The following is a 15,508-nucleotide window of genomic DNA, read 5'->3' as shown; positions in this document are numbered from 1 at the left end:
AATCTTCCTTGATAGCACATAAAGAGACAAAGGTTTATGATTATTTTTTAGTGCATTTGTGCCTTGACAAGGAAGCTTTAGGCCCCAATATAGGTCATATTCCAATGCATCATAAAATAACCTACTGGAACAACGGATATCTAACTTCTACATACGTATATGTAGGCGAGTTGCTAAAAAGTTTCAACATGAACTTAGCATTCTAACGGATCAAGGTTGGAGCATATTTGCGCAATATATAGCAAAAGGTACAATATGCGCACTCAAATTGCAACTTACAAACACTTTTCTTTCATTGCCACAATGTTTTGTTAGTAAAGTCACCATGTTAGGAAAAAAACTAGTTTTACGTGTTCATTGCGGCTCCAAACAAATTTCTAAGTTCAATTTTAAGCTTCCAAGGACCATTTAGCCTCTTCTTAAGAGTCTAGGTACATCACTTCAAAGTCGCATTCAAGCAATCAAGAAATAGTTGGATACACGCACAAAGTCAATTCCTTAATATGTCCCATATATAATGCCTATCTATACTGCGCATCAATCTTGGACAATCGAGAGTTCTTTGGATGCTGTCACATGCCACAACAGTACATTAAAAACCTAAAGTCATTGATGTATAATTTTGCACCGTTACGCAAAAAGGACTCCCATCTTGACATTCTTGTAGTTCCACCATTAATGAGGAGAATCATATTAACACGCCATAAATTCGCAACTTTAATGGATAATGAATCGCAATAAGGCTAATCACAAGTGTATGCTTTCTTATTTCAAAGACACAATCTTCCCACCTTTCACATTCCTTAGTAGAAAGCAAGACAGCAAGAACACACATTATTACTTAGAATACTAGAGAATGCCACGTAGAAAGACTTGGAATGTAAACAAAGTACGATTAGTATCCGTCTAAAAATTGAACATCTCCAAACAAGGAGAGAAAGACAATGTAAAGGACCAAGAGTAAAACAAGAGGACGGGGATAAGAGGCCCGTGTTAAGTGTGGATCCCTTAACTAGACTTTTGAAAAGAGAGACACACACAGAGAGAGAGAGAGAGAGAGAGAGAGAGAGAGAGAGAGAGCAGTAACCCTGTAATTGTAGTTACCTATTTATATGTACTTTCTATTTAAAGGATTTTTTAGATTTGTAAAGAATCCAAAACATCTTGTGCCCTTTTGCCAAATGGTGCTTGTCTTTTGAAAAGGACAACATAGCTACTGAAGCCCTTGGATTCAATGGATCCAAATGGAGGCTTCATTTACTCAGTAATAGCAGGAGGCTTTCCTTAATCTGCCAGCCCTCCTTATTTGCCAAGCCATCTTTATTGTGGCAGCCCACAACAATTTTAGCTGAGGTAGCGGAGGTTTTGGCTACAAATGCAGTCCAACCACAACAATTTTATCCTTACTTGCTGCAGAAGTTTTGGCTACAAATACAGTCCAATCACAAGCTAATTGTTTGGGATCTTGAAGACAATCTAATTTGAAATGACAGGGGTCAGAAGAGGTTTACCAGAAAAGAAAGCCTCAAGATTGGCAATAACAAGGTCACCCATTGCTCTTCTGGCACCGAAGGTTCCACTTCCAATGTGTGGAGTCAGCACAACATTTTCCATACCCAACAGCTCCTCAGGAACGTTGGGCTCATTCTCAAACACATCCAGGCCAGCTCCTCCAAGACGGCCCTCCTTGAGAGCTTTCACCAGCTCAACCTCATCTACAATTGACCCACGAGCGATGTTCACCAAAGTTCCCTCTGGGCCCAATGCATCTAGGACTTCCCTGGAAATCAAATGTTTTGTTTCTTCTGTTAAGGCACAGGAGACAATCAGTACATCGGAATTGGTAGCAAGATCCTGAATATTTGAATAGAAAACATAGGGCACATCCAGCTTTTGTGATCGTCCATGGTAGGAGATGGGACACCCAAATGATTCAGCTCTTCTTGCAATAGCCGTTCCAATTTGTCCAAGACCCACGATGCCCACTCGCCTTCCACTTGCCTGTTAAAAAGCCAAAAGTAAGACGCTATAAATTATAAGATGGATTTTTTAATCAAAGTTTTCAATATGAAAATATCAGAACAATCAGCAGAAGAACGTAAGAAATCTCAAAATGTGGAAAAATATGAACTCATTGTCACATTCATTCTACTATAAATAATGTGGCAAGTTGACTGTGCATATAGTTAAGTAGTCCGCGAGTCCATAAGAGGGGACAACCAACAGAAAGGAGCTCTCGGCATGATAGTTTGTCAGGCCAAGCATATATTTGTCACTGTTAGATGTTGCATCAAGCACTTGCCTTGGTAGTCAACACATGCGAAATGGGGGTGGAAAAGACCAACAAAACAGTCAACACAAAACAAGGTAAAAACGGGGGGAAATTTGCAGCCAAGACCTGATTGGTCAAAACGTTGACCAATCAAAGGTTTGACTCGCTGACCAGCAGGTTTGACTGGCTGGCCTATTTAAGGGTCACTAGTCGCGACCTACAAATAGAGGTGGTGTGCATCTCTGTGTATGGTGCGGCTTTGGAATAGGGGATGTCTGCATGGGTAGCTGCACAATAAGGTCCCATGATTTTAAAAATTATAACTAGCTAAATCCCTTAAGAGTTAATTGTTTAGGCAAGAAAAATGAGGGGTGAAAGATTATTAAAGGGGAAAAGTGAAAGGAGAAAGAATTTGAAGTGTGGAAAGAGGCATGAAATTCTGAGATATAAGACCGATGTAAACTTTTCTACTAAATCAAAATTCGAATTTAAAATGTGGAGATGTTGGATTAGTGTGCCATTAAAAGATAGATTTCAATGGAGACTCGTGGCAAAAGAAAATAAACAGAGAGAACACCACTATTTTTAATAGTCTATGAGCTTGACACGTAGTAGAAAGCTGTAGAAGAGAATGACGTGAATTATATATTAGAATAGATCCTTGGCCATTCCTCAACTCCCGCCACCATCTTCAATCCTCCAGCAAATGCTTTCCTTATTTGCCTGCTTTTCCACCAGTCCTCAGCTTACATACTGTCACTTCTCAACTTCCATACACAGTCATCTCTTTCCTCAGTCTTCAGCCTCCCTACACAGCCCTCTATTCCCGCAGTTCTCAGCTTGCATACACAGCCATCTCTTCCCTCAGTTCACAGCTTCCATACACAGCCATCCTCGGCCTAAGCTCACAGATACACATCCATCTTTCCCTCTAAGTTCCCCTAAGTCTCCAGCCTCACATCCTTAAGTTCCAGCCTTAATATACGTAGCACATGCACTCCATCTCAAGTGGGCAGATCTTCTACCCTATTCATTGGAACAGATATTCAAATGCTGCAGCAACAGCAAAAGGTCTTGTTCCACTCCCAAGTCTACAAGCTCTTCTCGGGCAGACAGCTAGGGCATCGGTCATTTCTCTGCTCTTCCAAAAAAGCGCACTTGCTACATTTGTCATCTTTTTCCCTTCTTGTTTGACATAGTAGAGACTTGTCTTCCGAGTTTGTCATTTGAGGACATGATGTGTTCACCTCGATTGGTAAGAGATATTGAGCATGGTGTGACTTGCCCTTCTGATGTCGAATTTGCATTGCAAGTTGTTGCATCAACTCAGCTGATTGAGCTTTGTGACCAGAAAGCTTTTGCTGATCACATACATATTTGTTACTATCATGATTAGTTAAAATCATACAACTAATACTAATACAAATGGCCTCATATAACTAATACTCTTAACAGTTTCAAAGCACGCATAATAGCAAAACGTTTATTTTTGTACGTGTGCCTTCCACACTAATCTCATCCAGAAACTGCCCAAGTAGGCTGATACGTGACTGCCTTTCCATAGTCGTCTCCATAAACGACTTCATAGACTTACCCCCTAATTCCTCAATTATACATACACAAATCTTGAACTACCTCATCCCTTACATTACTCTAAACACAACACCCATGACTTAGGCACATTGTGACATGAGCTATGGCCCAAGCACACTTGACCCTTGCACACACCACGGGACATACACTGAATTCTGTGACCATACTAGGACACAAGTACATTGCACACATTGTGCATACAAGAGGAACAGCCTGATCCCAACAAACCCTCCCCCAAGGGATTACCTCATATTGTATCAAGGATAAGTATTCCCTAGTCAACAATAAATCTCACGTCTCTAGTATCCTAGGCCAGACATGGGATCCCAAGTGTGAGGTACACACAGCATCAGGTCACAACATAGACAATTTGGACTTTCAAAAAGTTGTTTCCTCTTACAATGTTGGCTTTTGTCTTCTTGTGGAAACAATATTTTTCTTTGTGGTTGTTTTCTTCAGTGTCTTCATGGCTTCTTTGAATAGAAGCCCTTTGCATGATTGTTCCTTCCACACAAGAAACGCTGAAGAAAGTGTCACTGGTGGGCACACACAGAAGCACAAGAGAAAGGAGGGACAGACAGAGTGCCAGCCAGGTAGAGCAACATAGTGATGGAAGTACTCAATTGTTGATGTATAGTTAATGAATACAAAGGTATGAGAGCCTTAAATAGACACTTCAAGAGCGGGTTGGCCTATACTCAAAATGGCCAACCGCTCTCCACATACACCCCCTCAGCTCCTGTACCTCTACACAATGTGCTTTTCGTAGGCACAAAGCGCCGCACATACACACTCTAGGCGGGGACACCCACCATAGAGGCGCTCATTGAAATGCACATATGAGATGCTTAATACTAACACCCTCTCATAATGTCCAAAGAATGCAAAGAAGAACCTTGAGTAAGGTGCAACCTTGGATCCTCCAACACCGCAAATATTGGAATCACCTTGGTAAATATGGGATTCACCTCCGAGACAACACATGCCAACTTGGTTTGTGGAAACACGACACCATCACGGACAGCAAAGGATTTGCTTTGTGCTGAATGCTCCCTCAATTGTTCCTAGAATCCCTCGTGCAAAATCATAAGCTATAGACAATGTTGTAATTGATGCTCTTACTTGAATACCTATAATTAATGAAATGATTTTACTCAATTTCATTGTGAGTTTTGATAGAATTTTATACAGAAATGTAAGTTTGATCCTCGATTCTCAACTACTTGGAAATTGTAAGCAAACCAAAGCAAGTGGTTGTGGTTCTTGTCCAGCATCAGCCCCTATCCGACAAGCTCCAAGTGCAAGTAGTAAACAACTCAGAAAGAGACAAGACAAGCTTAAGTTACTCATATATTTGAGAATGAGTGCTGATGGAAATTCTCACCAAAACTAGAGCTACTGGCTCCTCCAAAATGGGCGAACGTGTTGCTAAATCTAGCAAAAAATTTACATCTCGGTGGTCCTTCCTCCCCTAGCTCATGCATGCCTATGAAGGCAAGCCCACCCTACCCTATTGGTGGCCCAAATTCGATTGCCCCTTTGTAATCTAGCCGACTTGGGCTTAGAACTCGCTAGGCCAAAAATCTGGCCCATTTGCACTTGATATGGATTCCTCTCTATGGGAGGCTACCTGTATAAATAGAGTGCCTTTTCCCCCCATTTTCTAGGAATGGACCTTCTCAATTTCTCCATGCTCCGAAATGCCAAAGGAAAATTTTAAGAGAGATGGAATAGATCAAGTCCATGGTGATGCTAGATGAGTCAACCATCTATGTACCGTTCACATTTGAAGAAGTGACTCTACTCCCAATGACTCAAGATATATGAGTCATCCCTAAATCATAGAGGAAATCATGTAGTTGGAATTGAAGAGCAGCATCTATTATCACTCCTTTAGCTATCATACTACGCTACCCTAAAAGCGTCCCTCTACCTCAACATGAAGCTAGAACCCCCTATATGGTGCCAGTATCTTTGAAATACCGGTCTAATCATGTATGCAAACCATGCAAATGAGAAGAGGGAAACTCAGACTTGATGATCATGGATAATTGTTCCTGACAGCTAAAGTTGTCACATAACAAGCTATACATAAGAAATCGAGGTCACACTAAACAATTCTTTATTGACAACAAGGCAAGGATATCTCCAAAACCATACTTATATACAATCACAAAGTGAATGATCCATGAAGGTAACAAAATTATCACCCTTCATAATGACCTTCACTAAAAGACCATCCAAACATAATTGACGAGCATACAACATATCGTGTAAAACCTCCTCTCACCTCTAAGTGATGATCGAAATCTTTCCAAAAATCCTCATCTAAAAAATGCCCCCAAGAGCAACCATCCTTGTATTTCTTTCTTGCCAACAAGAACTATTCAAACCACTCCCATCTAGCAATCATGTCTTGAATGTTCCTACAAAATTATAGCAGTCAACTTCTCTAAAGTGACAAAGATAGATCGAAGCTGAGTTAGATGGAAGTAATGAAACCTCCATGGAAAAGAATGTGTGCATCTCACTCGAGAAAAATTGGAAATTTTCTCAAACTGAACCATACAAACAGATACTTGCCACTTGATCTATTAGCTCCTTAACCTTGACCGGAAAGCCACCATCTTCTAATCTAAGGTTCGGCAATTGATTGTCAAGATTCAAGATGTGGGTACTGGTCTAGTATAGTTTCTTTAGTATCGTCCACGCCTATGGTCTTGTATTTGCACCCTGCATGTGCGAAAGTGTCGAATATTAACAAAGAACACCAAAGTAACTTCCTTCTGCTTCCAGTTGTGAGAGATGGTGGAGCGATAGGACAGTGAGTTGCATTGGATACATCAGAAGGGGTGAGAAACTATAAAAAACATGGCCGACCACTTGTGGCCAAGCCAAAAATAGCCAACATTTTGTAGGCCAAACAAAAATGGTCGACCGTTCCAAATCTCACTGACCAGCAGTGGGTGGATTTGGCCGACCATTCCCCCCTCCCACACTATACATACATTGCCCCATTTTCAGTAGTGAAGATCCAGCATTTAGGCATGTCCCAGCATCCTGAATTCAGCATTGAGAAGCTCCGGATCAAGATCCCACTCTCCTGCACTTAGGAGCAGCAGTAAGGACAAAATGCAGGTCCTCTACACTTGCAGCTCAGCATCAGCATTTGCCTCGCATCATCAACAGCCAAATTCTGACAAGCACATCATCAGAAGATATACAAAATCCAGATCAGCATTTTGTATTCTATTGCACATTGCAGTGCATTGACCACTTGTGCTCAGTGTGCACTTAGAAGCAGCAGTGAGGACAAAATGCAGGTCCTCTACACTTGCAGCTCAGCATCAGCATTCACCTTGCATCATCAACAGCCACGTTCCCTTGCATTGACCACTTGTGCTCTCTCTCTCTCTCTCTCTCTCTCTCTCTCTCTCTCTCTCTCTCTGGTCCTCTACACTTGCAGCTCAGCATCAGCATTCACCTCGCATCATCAACAGCCACATTCCCTTGCATTGACCACTTGTGCTCTTTTTTTCTTTTTTTTCCGTGAAATGGTGTTTTATATTATATGTAAAAAAGTACATCAGCCACATGGCTCACACAGAACCTATGGCCCCAAAAAACCCCCACAAAAGATCCTCTAAAGGATCATGACCATGCAAACCTGTACACTAATAAGAAAGCCTCCTAGCCAAATAAGCATCAAAGATGAGCCAGCCGAGCTGCCGTAGACCATAACGAAATAACATCTGCATCCAGTAGCTGAGCTGAGAGAAGAGAAGAAAAATGCCAAAGCAGCAAACCACGGATACGTAGAATGTGCCCATGTATTCCAGACAAGGAATCAAAGATGAACCCATTCCGTGTAGTCCAAATATGCCAAAGTCTTGTCCATCTAAGAAAATGGAATATCACAAGGTGACTGTCCGAAGTAATGACTTGAGGACAAATCCCAAATATCCACTAATGAGCCGAAACAGTAGACCTCTCTACTGCCTCCCAAACGCGAGAGACAAAAGACCAAATCTGACGGGCCACTGGACAACTCATGAACAGATGCATAACTGTTTCAGTGCATGTCGTGCAGCAGAAGAAGCAAGAGGCCAATGTAATTTTACGACGCCTGAGCTGATCCCGTGTAGGTAACCCTCCCACCAACATCCTCCAAATGAAAACCTTACCTTGGTAAGGGAGTTTAGACTGCCAACCACGCATAAGAGTTTTCTGCCACCATGATTTAGACTTGTGCAATCCCCACACCTTATTGGCCTTGGCTGAAACCCAATCTTTCTCTGATACGAGCTTATGATAGACCTGGTTAGCTGAAAGTGATATCAAGTCACCAAATTTACATAGTGCCCAATCAAGCCAATGCTGATCTGCAGATGGCCGAGGCAATGGAGTAAAAGGCTCAAGTGCATGCATGATGTCAACCCATAGTGGCTGAAATGTCCGAGGAACCCTAAAGTGCTGCCAAATATGATGAAATGAATATGGCATGTCACGACCAGGTATCACAGCATCTCGGATTGTAACCAAGCCTAACCTGACCATGCGGTTGAGTCGTATGCGTGAAGCATCTCTGTCTAGCCAAACAATGACACGCGACTCCACAAATGTTTCGAACTGCAAAGAGTTCAAAAGTGGTCTTTCATGACCAGGATCCCAGCGAGCCAATAGTAGAACTTCATGCCAAGAAAGGACAATATGCGATAAAATGTGAGATGAGCGAATACGGACAGGATGAGCCGCATTCACAATGTCCCACCATGAAGCCTGCACACGTGTCCGTCTATGTGACAATCCCTCCAACTCAATCACGTCACGAGCCATGAATACCCAAGGCTGCTCCTGCAAACACATATCCTGAAAAAGCGCCCACCTACGCGCCACCATATGCAAGCGGCCATCCAGTAAAGCAGCCCCACCCATTCTTTTGGGCGTCGTAATGTGATTCCAAGCTATCCATGTTTGACCCATAATATTTCCTTGCCTCTTCCACAGCATAAACCGAATGGGAGCAACCAAACGGAGAAGAGATTTGTGCGTCCAAGGTAGCAAAGGCAAAAAATAGGAAATCATGCTAAGAATAATAACCTGAGCTACCTTAACCCTCACGTGCATAGGCCACCCTTGAGCTTTCCAATACACAAATTTATCCGAGATCCGAGCAAAAATCCAAGCAAGAAGCGCTTGGGGGTCCACATCCACACCCACCGGATACCCAAGATGACGAACAATGTCTCCTGTATGCACCACACGGCCTTGCCACCCTAATGCCTCAAGATCAAATTCCGTGCATACAATGAGGACTGATTTTGTTGAATTTATTTTCAGCCCAGAAGCCAATGCAAAATTATTCCAAGCTTCCATTGCTCAATCTATATTGGCTTTTTCGGCCTTGAGAAACATAAAAGTGTCATCCGCAAGGGCTTGAGCAACCAATTGCTTGCCATGAGGGAGATGCAAACCAACCACTTCACCATGCGATGCCATAGCATCTAGGCGAGATAACATAGGATGAGTGGCAATGGCAAAGAAAAGAGGGCTAAAAGGACAGGCCTGCCGGAGAGAATGGGTGAGAGAAATACCATCCGATTGAGCATAATCTGCGTGATAGAGCTAGAGCCAAGTAAATGCACCAAGTTATTAGCCATTTTGGGACCAAAGCCCATGGCTGTCATTAACTGAGAAAGGAAAGACCAGCTGACATGATCAAAAGCTTTTTCAAGATCCAGCTGCACCATCACAATCTCTTGCTTCTTTGCCTTGGTATAATCCACTCTAATTTGAACATTAAGAATATTATGCAAAATATTCCTGCCATGCACAAATCCATATTGATATGGATGAATAAGAGTAGGAAGCACCTTCTACAAGCGATTGACAAAAATCTTTGTAAAGATTATATACATAATACCCATAAGTGAGATCGGGCGCCATTGAGCCAAAGAAGTAGGCGAAGGGACTTTGGGCAACAAACGAAGTATGCCCAGCTTCCAATCGACAGGCATATATCCCTCATCCCAAACCCTTTGACGAATAAGCGTCAAAGGCTCTGCAAGCTGATCAGCATGTTTTCGGAAAAACTCATTTGTCAAACCATCCCAACCAGGGCTCTTTCCCATGGGAAGTTTGGAGAGAACAGCTTCCACTTCCCCTTGAGTAACAGGAGCATCAAGCTGAACCGCCACATCAGGGTCAACTTGATATCGTACTTCAGCAAGCTGAACCGCCACATCAGGGTCAACTTGATATCGTACTTCAGCAAACAATGACTCCCTTGCAGCCAGGACAGTCGGCGAGACATCCTCTCGAGGAGCAAGCAAATCTTCATAAAACCTGATGCAATGCTAAATAACCTCAGAAGGTTGAGTAACAAGGTTGCCTTGGGCATCCATTAGCCTAACAATATTCTCACGCATATGTTTTTGATGCAACTTATCATAGAAGCGATGAGATTGACAGTTAGAATCCCGCAAAGCATCAAGACGTGCAAGTAGTTTAAAGCGAACATATTGTGCTTCCTGCACCCTAGATAGCTCCTTTTTCAGCCATTCTATGACATCCACAACTTCAGCATCCATAGAGTCAGTAAACATGAACGCCTGCAAGCCCTTTAAAAGCGATCAAGAAGAGTCACATACTGTTTTTGTATAGAGACATTAGCAAGACCATAATGCCGCGCTAATTTCCGAGTGTTGGTAAGGAACACTGGCCAAGCATGATAATCAGTCATGGACACTCTTGTGGAGAAATGTCGTATCAACTGACGCATATAAACATCAAAAACTTCATGCTCCAAAAAAGTGTGATTTAAGCGCAAAGGCAAGCGTCCCAACAAGCCTTTATATGCATCCACAGGATGATAAACCATTTCAAACACAAGCGGCCAATGATCCGACAAAACCTTGCTGATCAACCATCATAGTAAGAACCTCTGGCAAAAAGAGATCTTGATGTAAAATATACATCCTATCCAATCTAGCATAAGTGCCCCGAAACTGTTGTGAGGCATCATAAGTGTAACCCCTTTCATCTGGATGCAACCAAGACCACATGTCTTGTTTTAGCGACCTTGTTGCAAAAGCTTCCCACGCCATTCTCTCCGGGCCATCCATTACAGAATGAGGCGACGTGGCTTGCTCCCTGGAGACACACATATTAAAGTCTCCCATCACAAAGCCAGGATGAGAGATTGAAAGAGTACACAAGTCATTCCACAGCAATCGGTGTGCACGAGCATTATTTGGAGCATACACCCCTAACAACCATAAAGGTGTATCATCCCAAACAATCTGTATCACTAGAAATCTTCCATGAACATCTTGAATCACAAGAGAAGGCTGAAACTACGAAAGAACAACAAAGCAAACATAACACCTGACTGCGAAGCAGGATGTCCACTATAGAAAACATGAAACCCCTTATATACATAGGCTTTGCCAGCCAACTTATGCTGCTTATGTTCAACTGCACACAAAACATCCCAACCATGACAAAAAGTTGTACGCCAAAGCCTGAACTGCTTTTGGCGCGAAGAAATACCCTTTACATTCCATTGTACAATTTTCATAAGCCTTCCCAGAAAAGGAATCAACAAGGCCGTGTACTAGGCCCAGGACAATCCGCCAAATCACGAACCTTTTGAAGCATTGCATTTTTAGACATGGTATTTGTGATCTCAGACTGCCCTGGAGTTCCCGAGCACGTGCCGAAGGGTAATGACCATCCCATGGCAAGATGACCTCACCCTTCGAACCAAACACAAGAGATAATTGTTGTTGTGCTTCTTTTGTTAGGCGACTTCTAATAGGATAGCGTTCTACTCTATCCACCCCAAGAGCCCCTGTACCCTGAGAAAGTTGGACTCCCGGCCCCTCAATCCTGGTATGTTGCTGGGCACCTGAACCCAAAGGGCGATGAGCATATGTATGTAAGGACCCCCGATGAGTACGCAAAGGCCCCCGCTAAACAGCATCTGAGAAATCTCCCCGCGGGGCAACAAATCGTATCTTTTTACCACGTACTTCCACCCATGGCTGCTCAACCTCATTCTGAATATCCACATGTACATCCATGTGCTGGGCATCATGTAAAGGAGCATCATGCTCATCTTCCACGGGCAACTGTCCATCAACGATATCCTTGGTAGCAACAACTTGTTCTTTTTTAAGACATTCAGAGACAAAGTGGCCCATCTCACCACATTTGAAACAGTGGCCAACAAATGTATCCCACCTCAATTCATACATTAAAGGTTGCAGCCCAGCCATATTGACACGCAAATGTGTCGGCCTAGGTCTCCCAGTATCCCACAACATGCATAGACGATTTCGGTTTCTAGATGTCATTCGAGGTACCACCAAGACATCACCGATACCTCGCATGAGACCTGGTAAAACACGCCAAAACATTGGTGGGAATTGTTTCACTTCAATCCAAACTGGGCAAGCCTAGCACAACATATCTTGGTACTCTGCCATAGGCTTCCACGGAACCACATGAACCAACTGCCCATCCAAAAAGAGTGGCACATGCTCCAAGACTGCCCTACGGGCTTCCGAAGTGCGAAAAAGTATTTCATAAAAGCCTCTCGGACCATCATAAATCTCCTCAAGTGCCTCACGTGACACCAAGCGGCCCAACCATGCTCTAAGACGAGGCAACAACGGAATACGCCCAGTAAAGAAGAAGATAGCAGCACGATCATGAAAATCTGCTGGCTGTTGTAGCAACAAAGGAGTCTCCATGCATACATCAGCCACACCACCATTATCTACTACAGCCATTTGCACGCTATTTGCCTTCACATATTCTTGCAGAAGCTCACCAGTGATCTACAGCAAACGTGCAAACTCCGGAGAAGGTACCTGAGAACTTTCCTCTTCATTCTCTCCAACATTCACCGGAGTGTAGCTTGCATCAACATCAAGCCTTTGACGTTTTTGTTGCTCCGAGGCATCTGAAGCATAACCCACATTCTTCTCGATCATCTCCTCAATAAGATCCATGTTAAGGCTATTGGCAGCCATGCCACCAACGGCAGCAGCCGGGTCATCCAAATCTATGTACAAAAGCAAAGAAAACCCGTTCTCTCAAACCCTAATTCAGCACCTACTGCAGTGCTGGCTGGAAACTCTTCTGAACCTGCAGTACCTGCTGAAACCCTACTGTACCTGCAATACTGGCTGGAAACTCTTCTGTACCTGTACCACCTGCTGAAACCCTACTGTACCTGCAAGTCACCTGCTAGAAACCCTACTGTACCTACAGTACCGGCAGCTGGAAACTTTTCTGTACCTGCAGTACTTGTGGAAACTATTGTACCTGCATGAAGGACGACGAAGGGTAGAGACCTTATGTTGGAGCTATGATGGAGTGAAGGCCTTCCCCAACAGCCACACACACACACTCTCTCTCTCTCACACACACACAAGCCTAGAGGCAAAGGCGGCTATGAACAAGGACTGGTGAGACAGCAAGCAGGTGGGAATAGAACAGATGTAGAAGAAGAAGCTAGAAAAGGTGACAGCAAGCAGGAAGAAAACGACACCCAACAGGAACAGAAAACAGACAGAGAGAAAAGGTGACGGCGGCTCTCTCATCCCTTTACTCTCTCTCTTGGTGTCCACTCTCGTGTCTTCTCTTCACCACTCCAGAGACCCTCTCTCTCTCTCTCTCTCTCTCTCTCTCTCTCTCTCTCTCTCTCTCAAACATTATGCACTTAAGAGCAGCAGTAAAGACAAAACGCAGGTCCTCTACACTTGCAGCTCAGCATCAGCATTCGGCTTGCATCATCAACAGCCAGAAGATATACAAATCCAGATCAGCATTTTGTATACTTTTGTACATTGCATTGCATTGACGACTCTCTCTCTCTCTCTCTCTCTCTCAACAATCTTAGATACACAAGCACTGCACCTCTAGATGCTTGTAATTACATGGTGAGCTTTGTTAAGCAAAGAAAAGCACAGCTTGATATTTGAATACATGTTTAGGATGAACATGTAAAGCTAGGAGCTGTGTTGCTGACTGAACCACTTAATGCCTATCAGCTAAAAGGAAGGGCTTGAGGGCAATCTATTCAATGGCTCGATGTAGCATTTACTTTAGCTCTTCTGAGCTTGATCAATTGGCAGATACTTGCAAGCCAAGACAGTTTGCAGCATTTCCAGTATGAAAAACCAAAACATTTTTGCATGATCCATGCGTGATCATATGCAAGAGCTCAAAAGCTATGCGATAGGACTTCTCCTGTGAAACATGTGACATATCTTGAATCCACACAATACAAAGGCTTCGTTTTATTGACACCGTTGATTTAAGGTACTAAACAGCTTAAACGCTGAAGCAGTGACACAGCAAATTAAGCGAAGAAGAGGCTATGAAGAGCATTGTCAATGATAGGTTACCATAGTCATCAAGGCGGCATAATTCTTTCTCTACAGCTCGATACTAACAAGAAAGTAAGTTAGCTCAAGAGGGCCGGATGGGGAATCGGGTTGGAGAAACTAACCTTGGTTGCGAGGCGGAAGGCACCTTGGAGATGCCATAGGCCTTGGCGGACGTATTCGTGGGCAGGGCAGCAGCGACGGAGGGCAGCTAGCATGAGCAGGATAGCCAGGTCGGCGACATCATCAGCAGAGACAGAGGCACCATTAGTGACGTTGATGCCAAGGGATTGGCAAAGGGGGAGGTCGATGCGATTAATGCCGACGCCAGGGCAAACCAAAAGTTGGAGATTAGGCAGGGCTTGCAGCAGGGGAAGGGAGGTGTGGAAACCAACCAAGACACGCAAAGAGGAGGCGTGCAGGGCCAGGAAAGATTGCGGGTCTGGTGCGAGATCGAGTCGCAGAAGTGCGAAACGCTGCTGCAGGGCCGGCACAAAGTCCTCCGGCATTCCCACGGCAGGGTCGAACGTGAATAGCACCTTCGGCTTTCGCTGGTGCTCCTCCTCCATTGCTGTCCACTCACGTGGGAGGTAAAGGGAGCAAGAGGTTGGGTAGGGAGAAAGACCAAGGAGGACCTATATATATATACACTAGTATTGCACCAGCGCGTTGCTGCGGTCAACCAAGGTTCCAGAAAAGAACTATTCCCTCTCTACAACCATCTCTCTCTCTCTCTCTCTCTCACACACACACACACACATGCACATGCACATGACCCTCTCCCTCTCTCTGTCACGTACACACACTCTCAAATGTTGAAACTCTCTCTCTCTCACACACATGCACACACATATACACACCTGCTCGCTCTCTCTCTCTCTCTCTCTCTCACACACACACACACACACATGCACACACTCCCTCTCTCTTCTAACACTCTCCCACACATAGAAGCGCTCTCTCTCTCTCTCTCTCTCTCTCTCTCTCTCTCACTTACACTCTCTCTCTCTCTCTCACGCACACATACACATATGTAAATATATAGTATATACAATATTATGTTTTAGATACATAAACCTATACATAGACATATATACATGTATTTAAAAATATAAATACAAACATCGACATAATTTAATTAATTTTGATTAAATTTTAATGTGCGGAGATGGGTGATAAGTTGTGGTCACTTTTAAATATATAGATAGATATATCATACACACATCTAAACACACACACACACACA

General features: G+C 43.6%; 1 protein-coding gene across 3 annotated transcripts in view; it reads right to left on the bottom strand.

Moving 5' to 3' along the window:
* LOC147622094 (hydroxyphenylpyruvate reductase-like) overlaps positions 1-14,895 on the bottom strand; it is a 30,499-nt gene extending 15,604 nt beyond the window's left edge. Inside the window, exons 1-3 of one of the 3 annotated variants that reach the window (XM_086823195.1) lie at positions 14,388-14,895; positions 1,512-2,001; positions 1,119-1,369 (exon numbers count right to left, since the gene is read on the bottom strand). In XM_086823195.1, coding sequence (XP_086679321.1) covers positions 1,254-1,369; positions 1,512-2,001; positions 14,388-14,831 — 1,050 coding nt within the window. In that variant the 5' untranslated portion in view covers positions 14,832-14,895 and the 3' untranslated portion in view covers positions 1,119-1,253. Of the gene's footprint in view, positions 1-1,118; positions 2,002-14,387 lie in introns of those variants that run through there. The other 2 variants (XM_086823196.1, XM_086823197.1) reach the window with 2 other exon arrangements.
* Positions 14,896-15,508: the final 613 nt, after the last annotated feature.

Source organism: Cibotium barometz, chromosome 29, assembly GCF_041138505.1.
Source record: "Cibotium barometz isolate CiBa-2024 chromosome 29, ASM4113850v1, whole genome shotgun sequence".
In the NCBI taxonomy this organism is placed as follows: domain Eukaryota; kingdom Viridiplantae; phylum Streptophyta; class Polypodiopsida; order Cyatheales; family Cibotiaceae; genus Cibotium; species Cibotium barometz.
This window is presented reverse-complemented; position numbering and strand designations above follow the sequence as displayed.